This window comes from Chlorocebus sabaeus, chromosome 7, assembly GCF_047675955.1.
Source record: "Chlorocebus sabaeus isolate Y175 chromosome 7, mChlSab1.0.hap1, whole genome shotgun sequence".
Classification (NCBI taxonomy): domain Eukaryota; kingdom Metazoa; phylum Chordata; class Mammalia; order Primates; family Cercopithecidae; genus Chlorocebus; species Chlorocebus sabaeus.
Genome location: NC_132910.1, coordinates 135,056,304 through 135,075,997, shown reverse-complemented (window position 1 = coordinate 135,075,997; position 19,694 = coordinate 135,056,304). Strand labels below are relative to the sequence as shown.

General features: G+C 46.0%; 1 protein-coding gene and 1 non-coding gene across 6 annotated transcripts in view; one reads left to right on the top strand and one right to left on the bottom strand.

Annotated features, from left to right (window-relative positions):
- The window catches only part of IRF2 (interferon regulatory factor 2), an 86,555-nt gene that overhangs the window by 41,750 nt on the left and 25,111 nt on the right, over positions 1 to 19,694 (top strand). For all 5 annotated transcript variants that reach the window (XM_037994139.2, XM_073017760.1, XM_008000386.3 and 2 more), the window contains 4 exons: positions 3,930 to 4,022; positions 13,448 to 13,547; positions 14,307 to 14,483; positions 14,802 to 14,848. In XM_037994139.2, the coding sequence (XP_037850067.1) occupies positions 3,936 to 4,022; positions 13,448 to 13,547; positions 14,307 to 14,483; positions 14,802 to 14,848 (411 nt within the window). In that variant the 5' untranslated portion in view covers positions 3,930 to 3,935. The remainder of the gene's footprint in view (positions 1 to 3,929; positions 4,023 to 13,447; positions 13,548 to 14,306; positions 14,484 to 14,801; positions 14,849 to 19,694) is intronic.
- Positions 1,015 to 1,098, bottom strand: LOC119624032 (small nucleolar RNA SNORD79). Its single transcript, XR_005240121.1, has one exon. It is a non-coding gene; the product is annotated as a small nucleolar RNA SNORD79 (small nucleolar RNA).

Sequence of the window (19,694 nt, the reverse complement as noted above, 5' to 3'; positions counted from 1 at the left end):
TGGTCTTCTGGGTGAGCTGGGTCTCTGGGCCTTCCCTGTCACTGATTGCCATCCACAGGGGCTACCTTGCCTCGGGGCCTTTGCAGCTCTCCCTTCTGTGTTAGTTGCTCAGGGCTGCCATAACAGATGGTTTTCACACAACAGAAATGTATTCCATCACACTTCTGGAGGCCGGAAGTCTCAGATCGAGGCATCAGTAGGACCCTGCTCTGCCTCACGGCTCTCAGGAGAATCCATCCTTTCCCGTTCCAGCTTCTGGGCATGGCGGGCTGCAGCAGCCTCACTGCAGTCTCTGCCTTTGGCTTCATGTGCCCATCCTCCCTGTGTCTGTGTCTTCACGCGGCATTCTTCTGTGTGTCCGTGTCCACACTTCCCTCTTCTTATGAGGACATCAGGTTCCTGCGAGCTACTGGTCATAATATTTTGTCAGCTGATCATTGTATATAACCTTGTCTTACGTGTTTCTGTTTGATGATACCCTCTGTAATATTTACGGTTGATTGATTAGCACTGAACTCACAGCACTATAATGCATGCCTGAGCAAAGCTTATCTAATATATGTATTTTCCCTGTAAGGCACATCATAGCCTTCTGGTTCTTAGGAACCTGGGAGGGCAATTCAGCACAATGCCTGGGGGCCATTTAAAACAACAAAGTCACCAACAAAAAGCACAAAGATGCAAAAATGTCGCACTCCGTAGCCTGTGAAAAGGACACTTGTTTGCCATAGGAGAGCAAGAGCAGGAAGGCAGAGTGTGGCCTTGTCCAGCTTCAGCTGGGAACACGTGCGTCAGACGACTTGAATTCAGCACACGTCCGCGAGTGACCACAAACGCACCAAGTATTGATTTGGGGGTTGCGGAGATGTTTTAGTGAGTAGGCAAATTCACAGATACAGAATCTGCGAACGGCGTGGATCGAATGTGTCTTCACATACAGGCTTTAGTTTTAAAGACATAAAGTTGGGTTTTTTGTCTTGGTGCTTTTCTTTACCTGACAATTGACTTTTCAACTGCTGTTTCCGTTTCAAACTGATCTTCATTGTCTTTCAGAGAGATTCTTGTCTGTGTGAACTTTGAAAGCCATCACTAACATGAGAACAGGAACCACCGTGGGCTGGTGGGGGCACCTGAGAGGAACCATACCATATGGTTTTTTGAACTATTTCAGATGGGACTAACACCCCCGCCCCCCGCCCAACTAGGTTATTTGTGAGAAAGATAATGGAGGAAATATGATATTATTCTGAGTACTAGCTGGAAGCAGGGCCACTTCCACACTCCGCTCATATTTCCATATTGCTAGCCTCAGGCTCAGCTGCAGTGCCAGGGACCACACACACTGCTTCTGCACATCAGGCTGCCAGGAGAACTGGCATCTGTTGCTCTCTACTCATGACCACTGTACCTACCCCTATCCTGTAACTACTCTTCCCTCGCTCTTGCCTCTACTTTCTTGACTGCTCTGGATTTAGTGGTCTCCAATCTGTGTCTTGAGGTCTTTTCCAGAGGGAGGATCAGGCTGGGCTGGTGGTCACCACCCTGGCGGGCAGAGCTCTTGCAGGGTAAGCCTCTGAGGGGTCGCCAGTGCACTCCTCTGTGCACAGCTTTCCCCAGCACTCCCCAGACTTTTCTGAAACTTTATCATCTGGTAGCCAGGAGTCTTCGTGGAGCATGGTGCCTCCCTTCTTTCCAGTGTCCTGGTAGATCGGGAGTTCCTAGACGGTAGGAAATGTCATCTTTCCCCGTTCCTGGAGCATCATTCTCAATACATGATCTTTGAATGAGTGGGTGAACAAATGAATGAATGGAACAAATGAATGAATGAGACCAAGGGCAGCAGTATCTGCAACTCCTTGCGGCCATTCCATGTCCTTATGAAACGTCTCTAAGGTTCCTGTTTGTGTCTCAAAGATTGGTGGCTGGAGCCTCCATATGAGTGGATGAGGCCAGCCTCTGACGGCACCCCACCTAGGCTGTCAGCGCGATCTTCAGAGCTGGCCTGGGCCTTGTAGTGAGTGTTTCCTGTGGCAACATTTGGGCTTTGTAGGACTAGTAAAAGACGTAGAAGAGGGCGGAGCATGGGAGCTCATGTCTGTAATCTCAGCACTTTGGGAGGCCAAGGTGGGAGAATTGCTTGAGCCCAGGAGTTGAGACCCCATCTCTACAAAAATTTAAAAATAAGTAGCTGGGCGTGGTGGCTCACACCTGTGGTCCCAGCTGCTCGGGAGGCTGAGGTGGGAAAATCGCTTGAACCCAGGAGGTTGAGGCTGCAGTGAGCCGTGATCATTGCCACTGCACTCCCATCTGGGTGACAGAGTGAGACCCAGCCTCCAGAAAAAAAAAAAGGTGATGCTCTTCCTAGGTAGAACTTAAATTTGGTTAGGAAAAGAGAGTGGAGTATACACAGCTGAGAAGCGTACAGGTAAGCAAGGGATAAGATGAAAGACTTCACTTAAAACAACTGCCCTAAAGCAAGGTTTGATTTTTCAAAGGAGCAGTGTAGGATTAGTGAGTATGGTAGGAGCTGGAGGCAGAGGGACTGCTTTAGGCGGGAGTGGTCTCGGAAGCCCCTGTGGAGGAGGAGGCTGGGTCTTAGAGGGCGGATACGGACCTGCAAGGCCAGGGAATGAAGAGCAGAGGGCATGGGATGAGCACGGAGCAGGAGGTGTCTGCAGCATTCAGTGGGCCCGACTGCGGGAGGCTACAAGGAAAAGGCTGTGGACTCCTGCAGGCCCGGGGTGAGGCCGGGGGGGGGGTCATGGAAGGATGCTTGTAACTCTGGCATGTTCAGGGCACAGGGAATAGAGGAGAGAGGAAGTTCGTGGCAAGCTGGAAAGGAGAGCTATTGAGACATCCGCCCATATGCCAATGAAGAGAATTTTCAGAGCTCAGTTTTGGAGGAAATGAACCAAAGAAGGAAGGGACGCATCAGGATTGAGAGGATTACAGTGTCACACTGTCCATGAGGTCCTGTAGAATGGAGGCTTGCACCGGAACCGTCTTCGCTTTTGGACCCCAGATTAGAAGTAAATGCAGGCATCGACGGGGTGAAGATGGGTGGGGGACAGTGTGGAAGGTGCTTTGTTGGTGATTCCCCTCTGGATCTATTCCGATGGACAAGGGGAAGTCTATCTTAGAAAGGCATCTGGAAGCAGCGGGGGGCATTGTGTGGACTGGCGGAGGAATGGTGGTCAGACTAGGAAAATGATTTTCAAAGGGAAAGTAAGTTAAAGGAAAAGGGGGTGATGTCAGGTCAGAGGGGAGGCTGGCATTGAAGAAAGACACTTGGGTGAGAGGTTGCACTCGGGTAAAAGCAAAAGCAAAGGAGATACCTGTGCAGGGTGCCGGGGGCTCTGGAAGTAAAGTCGGGAGGGACGGGTAATTGGTGGAAAACTTTGGGAAAGCCAAATTAACTGATTCGTTTCGAGCTTTAAATGTTAATATTGGGGGTTGAAAGCGTTTGTATAACCCAGATTCTCAAAAGGAATGGCTTGACTGTCAGTGCTTTCCCACAACTGCTTTGCTCTGCCCACCCCTGGCTCTTGGAAGGATAATCCCCAAAGGCGTTGGGGCCTCCGAGCGACTGAAGCCTCAAAATACAGCCAGGGTAGTGGGGATAAAGCCCCCCTCTAGGCAAAGTCCCAGAGAGGAGTGCTGGTCCTTGTCTCCCATGTCCATAGGACCTTCCCAGTGGAGGGCAGGCCTGGACCATCCTGTGTCCCCAGATAGCCTCCTGGCCAGCACGAGGGCTGGGCTTGCACAGGTGGCTCTAGGACACAGCCCCTGAGTACACCAACCCCCCAGTTCCCCAGTCCCCACCCCCAGGAAAGGAGAGAAGGAAAGGGTCAGGCCCGGTGTAGAACTCGGCAGCGCAGACACCACATTGAGCGGCGCCAACGCCTGACGCTGTGTTTCTCTCCCGCAAGGGCACCATGCCGGTGGAAAGGATGCGCATGCGCCCGTGGCTGGAGGAGCAGATAAACTCCAACACGATCCCAGGACTCAAGTGGCTTAACAAGGTGAGTGGATCAGGGTGGGTGTATGCGTGAGAGAGGTCCTGGCTGAAACATGCCCAAGCAGACTGTCGAAAGTAAAATTGTATTCAAAATCTTAGACTCATTCATGACAAAAAACAGCCAATGCAAAGTGATCACAAAACATCAAGTTATCATCTCAAAGGCTTTTTTTCTTTTAGAGACAGGGTCTCCCTATATTGCCCATGCTGGAGTGCAGGGGTGCGATCGCGACTCACTGCAGCCTCGACCTCCTGGGTTCGAGTCATCCTCCCACCTCAGCCTCCAGAGTAGCTGGAACTACAGGTAAACGCCACCACACCTGGCTAATTTTTGTATTTTTTTTTGTAGAGCTGAGGTCTCACCATGTTGCCCAGGATGGTCTTGAACTCCTGGGCTGAAGTGATCCTCCCACCTCAGCCTCCCAAAGTGTGGGGATTACAGGCATGAGCCACTGAACCCGGTCGCAAAAGAATTTGTATCCTCTCCGACTATAGCCTCAGCCTGGAGTCTCCAGTGTCTGCTCACCTTTGATGTCTTGGCTGACTGCCTATGGAAAGCTCCTTGCTGTGTTGTTCTTTGAGGATTCTTACCCTCTTTCTTCTCCAAATTCCTTTTTTTTTTTTTTTTTTTGCTTCTCCTGGCCTTTTAGGACTAGAGGACATGGGAACTCCAGGGTTTTATATTAGGAATGGAGCATTTCCTTTTTAATGTTCTCTGTTTAAAGAAAGCTTGTTTTTGTCTTTAAGAAAAAGCTTTCTTTTTACTTCTGTAATGAAGCCCTGTCTGTGTGTCCACCTTTCCTGAGAAAGCAGCCAATCATTTACAACCTGCCCCTTCCATGCACAAACCCTCCCTTACTTTGCTAACCTAAAAACTCTTAATTTAATTGATCCTAGCTATTAGGGGTGAATCAGAAAGAGATAATGTAGGTAAAAATGAAAAACTTCTAGAACTATATAATCTAGAAAAACAACTAAATATATATCATGCCTTCTTTAAGGAGGCCCAGGAGAGAAGTTCCTCTCCTACCAGGAACACTTCTGAGTAAATGCCTTTTTCCTCTTCTCCACTCCCTCCCCTTTTCTTTTTTAATCTTAAGGACACAATGAATAATTTAGCTGGCCAGGCTTTATCTCTGTATCAGGGTCAACAGCTTAGAACCAGATTGCAGTTTGTAGCTTGCTTCTAACAAGGGAACAGGATATTGCAGTATAATTTTTTTTAACTAATATCATTCCTGGCCTTATTGGGTCTTTTCAGATATCTTTTAAATCTTATTTCTTTTTGTCCTTTTCCTTTTATCCACTTATTTTGATTTTTTTTTTTTCTTTAAACAAGGTCTCCCTCTGTCACCTAGGCTGGAGTGCAGTGGCACGATCTCAGCTCACTGTAACCTCTGCCTCCGGGCTCAAGCAGTCCTCCCACCTTTGTCTCCCAAGTAGCTGGGACCACAGGTGCACTCCTGGATAATTTTTGTATTTTTTTTTTTTTGTAGAGATGGGGTTTCACTATGTTGCCCAGACTGGTCTGGAACTCCAGGACTCAAGTGATCTGCCCCACCTTGGCCTTCCAAAGTGCTGGGATTACAGGCATGAGCCACAGTGCCCAGCCTTATTTTGAATTTAATGTTACTGTGTTGAATAGCTCTGTTTGAGCCTTTCTGAAACAAGGTGGGGCACTAAGTAAATAGAAATGAAGAAACCATATGCTTATTCCCTGTGACCTGTCACATATCTCAAGGTCTTAACGCAAACAATGTATTTTTCTAGAGTTGCTCTATCTATAGTGTTTTAGATTTACATATGTAATCAGCTTCTTCCAAAGAAACAAACAAGAAATGGAGGAGCTCCTTGGTCAGCTCAGTTAGCGGGGGTGCCATGGAGGTATAAGGAAGGGGGGACCAGAGTAAAGGGGAGCTGGAGAGCCAGGGTAGCAAATGACACTGAATGAAAGCTGACGAGTACTCAGCACTTACTGTGTGCCAGGCACCCTTCTAAGCAAGGTACATGCATTAACTCACCTTCTGCCACCATGGGGTAGGTACAGTTAATATTTTCCATTTTACAGACAAGGAAACCGAGGCACAGAGAGGTTAGGTAGGATTCTGTCTTGAGGAACAGGTAGCATCACTGTTTGATGTGGAGTGGAAGAGGAAAGCCTATGGTCCTGTGTTCTAAAGAGAAGTAAGTTGTCTGTTTCTGCTTTTCCTTTTTTAAAAATACCTCCACCAGTTTTGGTTGGCTTGATGCAGTGGAGAACAGACAGTGTCTCACACCAATCGTGTTGCGCAGGTGCCTGGTACGTTGACCTCTGTAATTGGTTTAGACTAACCATTAGTCCCTTCTTGGTGCGGTAGTGGATGGAACTGTGGCTCCCCGAGAAGATATGTCCACATCCTCACCCCCAGAACCTGTGGATGTCACCTCATTTGGAAAAAGGGTTTTTGCAGATATGGTGAAAGACCTTGACATGAGATCATCCTGGATTTTCTGGGTGGGCCCTAACTGCAATGAGGAGTGCCTTTATAACACACGGAAGAGGAGAAGGCACACACAAAGGAGAGGGGCGTGAGGACTGAGGCAGAGACTGGAAATAGGCAACCACAGCTGAAGGACTCCAGGAAGAGGCGAGGAAGGAATCTTCCTAGAGCCTTTGAAAGGAGTGAGCCCTGGCTGGGCACGGTGGCTCATGCCTGTAATCCCAGCACTTTGGGAGGCTGAGGTGGGCGGATCACTTGAGGTCAGGAGTTTGAGACCAGCCTGGCCAACATGGTGAAACTCCATCTCTACAAACACAAAAATTAGCTGGGTGTGGTGGGGGGTGCGTATAATCCCAGCTACTTGGGAGGCTGAGGCAAGACAATCGCTTGAACCCAGGCGGTTGAGGTTGCAGTGAGCTGAGATTGCGCCACTGCACTCCAACCTGGGCAACAGAGCAAGACTCCGTCTCAGAAATAAATTAAAAAATAAATAAAAGGAGTGAGCCCTGCAGACACCTTGATTTTGGACTTCTGGCCTTCAGGACTGTGATGGAATATATTTCTGCTGCTGTAAGCCACCCATTTTGTGTAATTTTTCACGACAGTCTTAGGAGATTGATGCACCCTCTAAGGGTCACCTCCTTACTGGGACTCTCGGTTGAGATGCCTTCTCTTCCATCTATTTTGCCCATGTTTTTCTGATACAGGACCAGAAGGCAAATGGATTTCTCTTTGTGCAAATGAACACTTGGCCCCTTTCAGGCAGCCCTTACCTGCTGAGCGTCGCTCATCTGACTCTTGGCTCGAGAGTTCTCTTCCCGAGGCAGGGAAGGAAAGGACACCTCTGTCATCTCACTGGGCTCCTCCGATAGAGCTGGACGTGAGCCAGGCTGATGAAGAAGAGCGTGCCCGTGGCTGCCGGCCCGTGCCGCCTCTCAGCACCGCCCTGGCGCAGAGGCCAAGGCCTGCACTGTGGCCCCGAGGCCCTGTCAAGCTGCATCCTGCTGAGGCCTAGCCAGAGTGGGCACATGTGCTGCTCGTGCACATGGGTACTGCCATCACTGTCACTGCAGACCTCGGCTGGGGTCAGGATCTCTTCTCTCCATACCTACACTCCCACGGGGCATCTTTTTATAGGTTTCCACTAACTTACACTTGTTGGCATTCATCCGTCCATATAAATACTTAACGGAGAGCCTAATGTTCTTCCCTCCCATTCACAAGCATTCTGCCTGGAAATCCTTGTTTATATTTTGAGTGGTTTGAGATCATTCCAAGATACCTTTTGCCACTGCAGACTGTTGTGACTGTTAGAAAACCCTGTCCCTGGGGCTGTGGGACTCACTTCTGCTTCAGTTGGCACTCAGGATGTGTTCATGTTGACCGTGAAGTGCTCCGGGCTGGAAGCCCCATGCACTGGTGCCTTGGCCGTCTTGATCGTGTCTGCATGCTCAGGGCCAGGCCTAGTGCCTGGTAAGTGGGAGGCCCTCTGTCAAAATTGTTCTGGGAATACGCAGATGAATGTCGTGGTCTTGAAGGGGAGCAACGTTGGTGGTATTTTTGTTCTGTTAAGATAATCAGATTTATGGACCCTGGGTTGGCAGTTGTCACATGGCTCTCAGAAAGTCCGTTCAACCTACTCCATTTTTAGTACGAGAGAAAGAGTTGGTTCATTAATGCCTTACGTTTGTTTCCATGCCCTATTGTCTTAGTCTGTTCCCTGTTGCTTATAACAGAATACCTGACTCTGGATAGTTTGTAAAGAAAAGGAATTTATTTCTTACAGTTATGGAGGCTGAGAAGTCCAAGGTTGAGGGGCTGCATCTGGTTGAGGGCCTTCTTGCTGGTGGGGACCCTCTGCAGAGTCCTGAGGCAGTGCAGGATATCACCTGGTGCGGGGGACGAGTGTGCTAACACAGGTCTCTCTTCCCCTTAAAAAGCCACAATCCTACCCCCATGACTGCTCATTAATCCATTAATCCCTGAATGGATTAATCCATTCATGAGGGCAGGGCCCTCGTGACTCAATCACCTCTTAAAGGCCCCACCTCTCAGTCATGCCACATGGGGGATTAAATGTCAATATAAGTTTCGTAGGGGGCAGATATTCAAACCATAGCGCCTACTTTTAATAAGTTTGAAGGAGGGTGGGAATGGAATGGGTCCCTTGGATTCCTCTGAAGGAACAGCGAGGAAGTTTGGAAAAGTGCGTTATAACCAGCTTATGAATGAGGCCTTGGCTGGGCCATTTGCCTTTGGTTATAGGTATTTGCAAATGTGCATAGCATATCTGAGTAGCCCAATGACCCAAAAAAAAAAAAAAAAAAAAAAGAATAGGATAGCAAATTTTCATATGCCTGCATCTAGATGTATGAATATTTTGCCTTATCTTTGTGGGGGGGTGTGTGTGTGTGTGTGTGTGTATCTGTGTGTATCTGTGTGGTATTTTAAAGCAACTCCCTGACAGTGTACATTGTAAGACATAAGGACATTTTCTTATATATCCACAATATACCATTGTTAATGGGACAAAATTAATACTGTTTAATATCATCACTGCTCCATTCATATTCAAAATGCCTTGAGTATTCCCAAATAATCTTGTTACAGTTGATTTGTTCAAATCAGAATTCAAAGGCTGTCCACAGGCTGTGTTTCGTGTTTATGACTCTAAGTCTCTGCTGACTGTGGGCAGTAACCTCTGTTTTTTCCTTCTTGCCATTGACTTGTTGAGACCAGGTTAGTTTTGGGTTTGTCCACGTGCTTGCTTGTGGTTCCCTGGGCCATTCCTTGAGGAAGGAAGGAGGCAGCCACATCCGGGGTCCTAGTTTCTCTCACAGCTCCGTGTGACCCCCAACACTGGTGGGGTTATTGATTTCTTATTTCCTGGGGGAGATCCTCCTGGATCCATGCACTAAGGCAGGGGAATCATCAGACCTTTCCTTTTTTTTCACTTTGAAAGTAGATGTGTTTGTGTAAACACCAGGCTGTCTCTGACTGAGGTAAGGAGTCCAAACAAAAATAGCACAGTAATTGGAACATCTTGCAAATGCTGGGGGGAAGAAGAGGCAGAGGAGATAACAGAAGTAGTTTCCATGTGGGGCCAAGGAACATTTTTGTTCTACATTGCTCAAGATAATCTCAGATGCTTTTCTGAAGTCAAGCAGTGCTCATCTCTCCTGCCTTCCTTCAGATGGGCAGAGTTCTGCACACATGTACAAATGGTGGGCCCTGGCATGGGGCATCTATCCATGCACAGCGTGTACCACCACCACATGTGCAGGACTGGTCACTCGGGGATGGGACATCTAGCACGTACTGACGTCATAGGGTTTACACACACATGGCAACACCGTCATGTCCCATGGAACACACAGCTTGTGACCAGAATGTTTGCTGGTCAGAATCTCTTTCAGTTTTAAGATGAATCTTGCTTTCTCTTACCTTTTCATATGGTCTTCTTCAAAAAAAGAATCTGTGATACGATTTTAAAGATATTTCTGATAAGTTTATTAGTCTTTTCTTTTTTTTCCTGAAATGTGAAAAACTAGTGAAAAGTGACATGTAGTTTAAAAAATATGCAGTCATCACCACTGTCCAGTTACAGAACGTTTTATCCCTCCAACAGGAAATGCTATATCCATTAAGCAGTCACTTCCCATTTCCCTCCCCACTAGCTTGTGGCAACCACTAATCTCCTCTCTGTCTCTATGGATTTGCCTTTTCTGGATATTTCATGTAAACGGAATCATTCAATATTTGGCCTTTTGTGTCTGGCTTCTTTCACCCAGCGTAATGTTTTCAAGGTTCATCCACGTGGTAGCAAATGTGTCAATACTCTATTCCTTTTTGTGGCTGAATAATATTCCATTGTATGGATATACCACATTTTGTTTGCCCATTCGTCAGCTGATGGACACTTGGGTTGTTTCTATCTTTTGGCTTTTGTGAGTAGTGCTGCTATGAGCATTTGTGTATAAGTTTTGGTTTGAATGTTGGCTTAGAATTCTTTGGGTGTATATCCAGGTGTAAAATTACTGGGTCATCAGGTAATTCTGTGTTTCACTTTCTTGAGGAATGGCCAAACTTTTTCTCCAGAGTTGGCTGCACCATTTTGCATTCGCACAGCGATGTATGAGGATTCCAGTTTCGCCACATCCTCACCAACGTTTGTTATTTGTGTATCTGTTTTTGGAGACATGTCTATGGGTTAGTCTGTTTCGTGTTGCCCTAAAGGACTACCTGGGGCTGGGTGATTTATAAAGAAAAGAGGTTTCTTTGGGTCAGGGTTCTAGGCTGTACAAGAAGCATGACCTTGGCATCTGCCTCTGATAAGGCCTCAGGATGGGAGACAAAGGGCATTACATGGCAAGAGAGGGAGGAGGAGAGAAAGGTGCAGGCGCCAGGCTCTTTTGAATAATCAGCTCTCACAGGAGCTAATGGAGCGAGAGCTTACTCATTACCATGAAAGCGACACCAAGCCATTCATGAGGGATCCTGCCCCATGACCCAAACACCACCCACCAGGCCCCACCTCCAACACTAGCGATCACATTTTAGCGCAAGATTTCGAGGGGACAGACATCCGAACTCTTCCAGTCTACTCAGGCCTGTCACACATTTCAGGAGGATCTATAGTGGGTAATTGCTAGGTTCGGTCAGTGCTTTTGTAGTTGCAAGACTTTTGTGGTTTCTGTGGGACTAGGTTTGGTTGTGTGTGTGTGTATGTGTATGCATGCATGCGTGCAGATGCTTAAAAAGATCTACTTTATCGGTATCAATTTTGTGTCTTGCAAGTTAGATTTCAGATTGTGTCACCCTAGAACTCTTTTGATCTAGAAAAAAGTGCAACAGCAAATTCTTAAGAATCTTGGTGTTTAAGCATAAAGCTTTAGATTCTGGGTGTGCACTTCAGGAAAAGTTCTTTCACTGAAATCAGTTTTCACTTGTATTCATTTTCATGTGACCATCAATAAACGGCATTAAGTGATTTTGCTGTCGATTTTCATCTACATTAAAGCATCAGATGTCACTCAGCCCCTTTCTGATCACTGTCCTTTTGAAATTGGCTAACCTGAAGCCCTCTCTGTGGATGATACAGAATGAACACCAAGGAATTTCTGAAAAAGTCTCTCACTTTCAGTTCTCCTTTAATAACTGACTTTTTAGAAGATGGTAGAATTTTCCTTTTAACAGGTTTTGGGAAACTCTCCAATGTTCTGAAATAGTCTTAGTTCTGGCTTTGTGATTGGTTCTGTGGAGAGGTGCTGAGTCTCTTTGGGGACAGCTGAACCCTTTCTGCATGTCACTGTGTGAGACCGAAGATGTGGAAACTCCCTACTGACATTTCCTCTCCTTCCTCAGCGTCTGGTGCGGGGACCCGCATACCTGGCAATTACCAGAACTGCCTTGAGAGCTTTAAAAGAGTACGGCCTCCTGGGCTTTAATCCACAGAATCCAGGTCTCAACCGGTCTGTCACAGGACAGGAACTCTTCCAAATCTAAAAGCTGGGAGATAATGAGTGGGTGATTAAGTAATAGTATATGGAGTTGCATGACCTGGGGTTTGAACTTAGACCCTTATTACCCTGCAAGTTCCTTGACCAAATAGTTAAAATCTGCTTCTCAGTTTCCTCAGCTATAAAATGGAAATCGTAACATATACCTCGCTCAGGAGGCTGTAGGAGGAAAACAAAACTGAGGTCCATGTGGACATGTAGGAAGATGCACAGTGCCAGTGGGACCTTAGTACCTGAGGTCCATGTGGACATGTAGGCAGATGCACAGTGCCAGTGGGACCTTAGTACCTGCCGCTACCGCCACAGGAGCTGCTTGGGCCAGGTTCCTCATCTGTAGCTTCACTAAGAAGACGGCTTTCTTAGTAAACCATGCGTTTTCAGTTTCCAATCATTTGTTTTTCAGGGTTGCTTGAGGCAGTTTTGAATTACAAACCTCAGTTACATTGAGAGAGATGTAGCGATAGTCTGATATAAGGGTTGTATTGAGAGATGTTTCTCCAGAAAATGTGTCATCTCATAACCTCTACCTCTTTGTTTGCACTTCTTGCTATTTCCTGCAGGCAGTGGACCCACAGGGATTCCAACATTACTTTCTATTTCTGTTGGATGCATAAGCAAATGGAGATACTCAGTTTCTGTGACAGTGGCCCAGATATACCCGACTTCTCTGTAGCAGCATCAAGGGTTTTGGAAAGTTGTCTCATTTTTAATTTACTTAAGATAGCTGGAGTTAGTATTTACCAAACGATGAGAATAAATTATAAGAATAAGCATTAGAAGTTTCAGTAGGTGGCCATTTTTCTGTGGTTTTATAAAAAGAGGCACAGGGTTGGGTGTGGTGGCTCACACCTGTAATCCCTGCAGTTTGGAAGCCTGAGGCGGGCAGATTACTTGAGGTCAGGAGTTCGAGACCAGTCTGGCCAGCATGGTGAAACCCTGTCTCTACTAAAAATACAAGAACTGACCAGGTGTAGTGGCGCATGCCGGTAATCCTAGCTACTCAGGAGGCTGAGGTGGGAGAATCTCTTGAACCCGGGAGATGGAGGTTGTAGTGAGCCAATATTGTGCCATTGCACTCCAGCCTGGGCAACAGAGCGAGACTCTGTCTCCAAAAAGAAAATTAAAAAACAGAAAAGAGGCACAAATAATGGAACACACTGGCATATCCCAAATCATCGCCTCTGACCTTGGAAAACATTCCTGCTCTGCAAGACTTCATGGGACTGCCTGTCACTTGGGGTAGGCTATCAGGATTTGGGATCCACGGGGGAAGTGGGTTTGGTTTACGGTAGATTTTCTTGTCAACAGTCAACACATTCAGTGATGCTTGGTGGGGAATCTTGCTGGCTAGACCTTCACAACCTTTCGCAGTGGTGGGTCAAAACCCGTGACTGCGGTTGTTCTTTACCTTTTTTTTTTTTTTTCTTCAGGAAAAGAAGATTTTTCAGATCCCCTGGATGCATGCGGCTAGGCACGGGTGGGATGTGGAAAAAGATGCACCGCTCTTTAGAAACTGGGCAATCCATACAGGTAGGAAAACTCCCTGGGCATTTATAGAGGCAGGCACCCTTGCTTAGCTTTGTTTTCATTACACATAAAATATCCTGACTTACGACCTCATGAAGATGGCTGTGGAAAACCTGTGACTCATCCCTAGGCACATCCAGGACACATGGGGTGCAAACTACCGCCGTCAGAAGTAATGCTCCCCTCATCTCATAGACTCTTAGTCCTTCAATTTCCTAGAAATGTGGTATTCTAAGAAGTTCCCTACGTGTTACCAGGGGAATAGAAGCTCATTTGTTCTGATGCTATAAACTTTGATCAAATTTATCTCCCCCACAAAAGGTAGTCAGAAATACATTTATTTATTACAACATTTACGTAGGGAGCTATTTACAGGAATGGACTCTATTGGAGCATCAGATGAAAAAGAGGCACTCAGATTCCCTCTGCCTGTTGACTTTGCAGCCTCTCGGTCTTCTGTGTTTTTCTTACACTGGTGCTCCATTCTTCTAGCATTTATAGTTTCCTCAAGCTGTGCAGTAGAACCAGGGTGACCAGCTTGTCCCAGTTTGCCTGGAACTGTTCAAGTTTTAAAAACAAAATTCCCACATCCCAAGAACCTTCTCACCCCCAGGTACACCAGGACGTTTGGTCACTGGAGGTATAGCCTGGAGTGAAAAGGTTTCCTCATACTGCCTGACCAGCAATACTGTGTTTCCAGAAATTTCTTCCTCTGTATCTAATGTTTTCTCTCTTTTTCTTAATCTTTGTCTGTTTTGTTAGGAAAGCATCAACCAGGAGTAGATAAACCTGATCCCAAAACGTGGAAGGCGAATTTCAGATGTGCCATGAATTCCTTGCCTGATATTGAAGAAGTCAAGGATAAAAGCATAAAGAAAGGAAACAATGCCTTCAGGGTCTACCGAATGCTGCCCCTATCGGAGCGGCCTTCTAAGAAAGGTAAGGGCATTTGCAGACTAAAACAAGATCACTCAATTTATGTCATCGTGCCTTCGTGACCTCTTCATTTCTACATCTGCAGTCACTTCGCAGGTAGAATAGCCTGTTCATGCTGTGGGGGATCATTCCGCCCCTACCTGGCTTGGAAACAAGACTCTCAATTCACCAAAGGCAGTAAAAGATACATGTGGAATTTTGATCATGTACAGAGTAAAGCAACAGGTTCATTGAGAGTTTCAGAAAGAATTTAATTTGAGGGAAATGTTTCTCTGGAGGCCCTTCATGAATTAATCCAAAACTACATTTTTGTTGCCACAGGAAAGAAACCAAAGACAGAAAAAGAAGACAAAGTTAAGCACATCAAGGTAATCTTGGGTGTTTCAGAGAGAAAGCCAAAGTTGGGTTCCTATTAATGACTCATACTCTGCCTCGTAAAGTCGAGTCACAGGACCTCTGCGGAGTGTGTCATCTTTCTTCCTTTGCTTGTGTCTTCTGTGCTTTACATGTTTGCTCTTCGGCATGTATCCACTTGCAGACATAGGTACACAGGGCCCTGCCTCATCCCATTTCCCTGGGAAATTTATGAATGAAGTCACAGATTCTCACTGTGTTCGGCAGGCTGAGGCCTCCATCTGGCCACGACGGCCGTTGCCAGCGGTCATTCTGTGCCAGCTAAGCTCCACAACAGCTTGTGGCTCATACTATTAAGCATATTTTCAGGCTATTAAATATACTTTAGTGTGTATTGAATGTTCTCTACCTCTATAAAATGTATGAACTGTATGTTACAGACATCCGTCGCGGGCCCTTCGGTGGGGGACACAGTGGTTAGCTTCAGCACTCCATCAGCACAGCTCTCAATGACTGCCTTCTGCCCCCTGCATCTCTCGCCCCCCACAAGGGTTTCCCGTGGGATGTGCGTGTGTGTGTGAGTTCTCACGAGGCTGTGTGGTCTGAAGTCCCCTGCAGTCTGAGAATCTCTTTCTGTGCACAGATGAGGTGGCCCTTGTTAAATAGTGAGAGAAGAGCTGAATATGCCCCGCAAAACTGGGGACAAGCCTCGGTGGCTGAGCAGAGAGCAGACACTATGGCCACAGACCCAGGGATCTCAGAGAGATTGTCTAGCTCGCTGGCCTCCCTTTGCAGATGAAGAAATTTAGGCAGCGTATTTCTGCACTGATACTTTTAGTTTCACTTTCACTATTTTTTATTTTTAACTAAATTTAAATATTGCACTATATTAAAGGCCTGACTGTGCTTTAACTTTTCGTTGTGGAAAGATTTTATGCACATAGAAAGGAGACAAATGAGTAAAATTTACTCCATAGGCCATCATTCAGATTAATTTTAACCTTAATTAGCTCCCGGCCAGTTTTGCTTCATCAATAGCTCTTCCCGTTTCCTGACTTCTAACATGAAATTGCAGCCCTTCAACCATTTTTGACTTACAAAAATAATTTGTGTATTTATTTATTTATTTTCTTTTTTAATTGAGACAGAGTTTTACTCTGTTGGCACAGGCTGGAGTGCAGTGGTGCGATCTTGGCTCACTGCAACCTCTGCCTCCTGGGTTCAAGCGATTCTCCTGCCTCAGCCTCCCGAGTAGCTGGGACTACAAACGCATGCCACCACGCCTGGCTAGTTTTTGTATTTTTAGTAGAGATGGAGTTTCACCATGTTGGCCAGGCTGGTCTTGAACCTCTGACCTTAAACAATTCTCCCACCTCAGCCTCCCAAAGTGTTGAGAATACAGGCGGGAGCCACGGCACTCGGCCCACAAACAATTCTTTATAGTTCAGCTTAATATAATGTTTGAAGCAAATTCCAAACCTCATAGCATTTCTTCCATAATAGTTCAGTATATATATTTAAAAGATAAGTGCTCTGTAAAAATACCATGATGTCATTATTGTACCTGAAATAGTGCACGGTAATTTCTCAATATCAGTGAATATCCAGCCAGTGTTCAGAGTTTCAGTTGTTTCATACATGTTATGACTTTCGTGTGGTTTGTTTACTTGAATTAAGACCCATATAAAATTCACGTGGTTTTTGAATGTCTTTTAAGTATTTTTTAAGTATATATGTTTCTCCTATATTACCTCTTTATATATATATATATATTTTTTACAATTGAACAAACCTAGTTGTTAGCCATATCATTTCTCACAGTTCTTTTTTTTTTTTTTTGAGACAAGGTCTTACTCTGTCACCCAGGCTGGAGTGCAGTGACGTGATCATGGTTCACTGCAGCCCCAACATCCTGGGCTCAGGTGATCCTCCTGCCTCAGCCTCACTCTAGTAGTCGGGTCTACAGGTGTGTGCCACTAAGCATGGATAATTTAAAAAATTTTTTATAGAGGTGAGGTCTCACTCTGTTGCCCAGGCTGGTCTCAAACTCCTGGCCTCAAGTGATCCTCTTGCCTTGGCTTCCCAAAATGTTGGAATTACAAGTATGAGCCTGGCCGAGTTAGTATTTTTAAGGCCTACATTTTGATTCATGTTATTTAGTCAGAAAAGTATACCTTTCTCACAAATGTGTGAGAATTTGCTACAATTTCAAGTGTGACTGAATCGTATTTACTACTGTTTTCCCATCATCTAGCTCGGTGTCTGGCCCAGAACAGACCACTAATATGTATTTGATAACTGAATAGATGCCTCAGCGTTTGTTGACTAAATCGATGCATAAATAAGTAGGATATGTGGGGTGGGAGTGAGGGGTTTTCCATTAGGATGCAGATTGAATTTCCGAATCACAGTTAATGAAGAAATAAGAATGGAGTGACAGATGTTGCCTTTTCAGCCCACGTTGCTCACATGTATCCACTGTATTCCATCGAATGCCAGATGCCCATGATGCTAAGATGCACTGTTATTTTGTGCATCTCTTAGAAAAACTGCTTCCAATGAAACCGGGACACATACTGGATTGAAAGGCATGTCCTCTTTCCGGGATGTGGCAATGCGAGGAAATGTACATCTTAGTAGTTCCTGCCATACGGTGGTCCCGTTCATCCGGGACCTCTGCAGCCACATCGGCACCAGCAGTGTCTTCACACGGCCCTAAAATGAGCAAGTTGTGGAAGGCACAGTCCTAGGTGGGCTTGACCATCCTGGCCCAGGGAAGTAAGTGAGAGATCCCCTTAGGTACAGCCATGTGGGTCAAGAGCCACCTTAGCCAAGTGTGTTTCATGAAATCCTTGTGCCATGAGGATAGGATTGATACCTGAAACTTTTCTTTTGAAAGGACCTGATTCCTTCAGCAGAAGGCAGGTGATTCATTAGGCCTACACACAGCCTAACCTTGGAATTTCGATCTACTTGCATTGTGCTTTACAGTAAAGCAGGGAAGCTCGGAAGAGGCCAGTGGGCTTCCCGAGTTCTGTGCTTCCTGGCTGTTCAAGCCATTGTGTGGACTCTGTCTCTGTAGAGTGTTTGAAAAGTGAACTCCCCAGGGCGTCTGGAATTGGAAAGTCAGAGGACAATTACTAGCTATTAATATATTACCTTTTAATTGTATATCAAAACACCCAGGGACTGAGTTAATATACCCTGTGCAAATATACTAAACCTACTTAGTCTATCCAAATATGTAACTGGATACACTAAGCAGGTTTCTTCTACTGAGGAAATTTGTCTTTCATGTGGTAACTAGGTATGAAAATTTGCTGTTGAAGCAAGCTCTTCCCAATCTTCAATTCAAGTTGAAGTTTTAATTAGCAAACAGTATTTACAACATGTAGGCCAAGTGTTAGAATTTTCTTGGGGTCACTCATGATTCATCTCCATGCTGTATGTCCCCCAACAAATAGTCTCCCCGAGACTGGAAGACCCAAGGCCCAGTGGCCATGTGGTATGTACAGAAACGGCCTCAGCATCCTCTGACATTTCCTTTTGTGAGCATATCCCTGCATACTCAGTGAGCCATGTTTTCCTTGAGCTAAGCCCCACCTGTGCGGCAGTAACTGGATATCTAAGGAAGTGAAAACAAGAAAAACAGCTGGGTACAGTGGTACATGCCTGTAATCCCAGCTGCTCTGGAGGCTGAGGTGTAGGAGGATGGCTTGAGCCCAGGAGTTTGAGGCTGCAGTGAACCATGTTTGCAACACTGCACTCCAGCCTGGGCAACAGAGCAGGACCCCTTCCCTACCTCAAAAAAGGAAGAAAAACAATAGTGAGAAATCCTGGATGCTACATCATCAGTGCATACATATGTTTCAGAAAATATCATGGAATGGTTTGCTCTGTGAGACTTCACACAAGGCCAAGAACAATAAGGATAGAAGTAGTTAAAACAGAGGGGTGCTCGTTGGTATTTTTCAGCTGATTCCAAGTTCCCAGCTATGATTATTGTCTCATTGAGTTCTGCCTGTGATGGGCAGGTCGTTTACCTTGTAGACATTTAGGAAATGGATGCACAGAGAAGCTGATTCATTTTCCCAAGGCTGCATTGCAGAGCTGAGATTTGAATCCAGGTTTGTCCACCGGGTGCCTTGTAGCTTTTGGGGCCTAAGCCAGGCCTTGAGGGGTGGACAGGGTCAAACCATGGTCCTTCCCCCACACTAGGGGCATCAGGAATGAAGGCCTGGAGATTAGAGTTGGTTTGTCTTTCCTGGATGAGACAGGAAACTGGCTTAATTAGAGCAGAAGTTTGTGTGAGGGGACAATGAGAAATACAGGCATGTAGGTGAGGCGAATAGAAATGGGTACTTCCTGCTTCGGAGGGGTGTTTGCGGCTGAGATATACGTGCCTTGAAGCTGCAAAGTGCTTCCAGATCAAAGTGTTAGTGTTATGAAGGAGACAGAATGGGGAAGGGCTGCCAAAGTCGCTTGGAAAAGATTAGGCCTGGTCTGTATTGGTTCTGAGCGCAGACCTATGGGTGGAAGTTATAGAAAAGCAGATAGGGGTTTGGCTGCTCTTTCTCATAGAGTTGTTGGCTCTAACAGTGGCATGAGCTGGATTAAAACACGGCACACTCCCTGGCAGGGCTGCTACTGGAGTGATCCCTTCACTGGTTGGAAGAGGTCTTCAGTTTTTAAATTTTAATCAAATGAAAACACACGCCAGCAACTCACTTGAAAAACAGATAAGTTGAGAGATACCCTGGGTGAAGCGGGTTATCAGGCTTTTTCTGCCTGCCCAGGATCCTCCCTTCCCATGTGGTGGCTCAGAACGGGACCTCCGAGCCCAGTTTGAAAAGGTTGAGG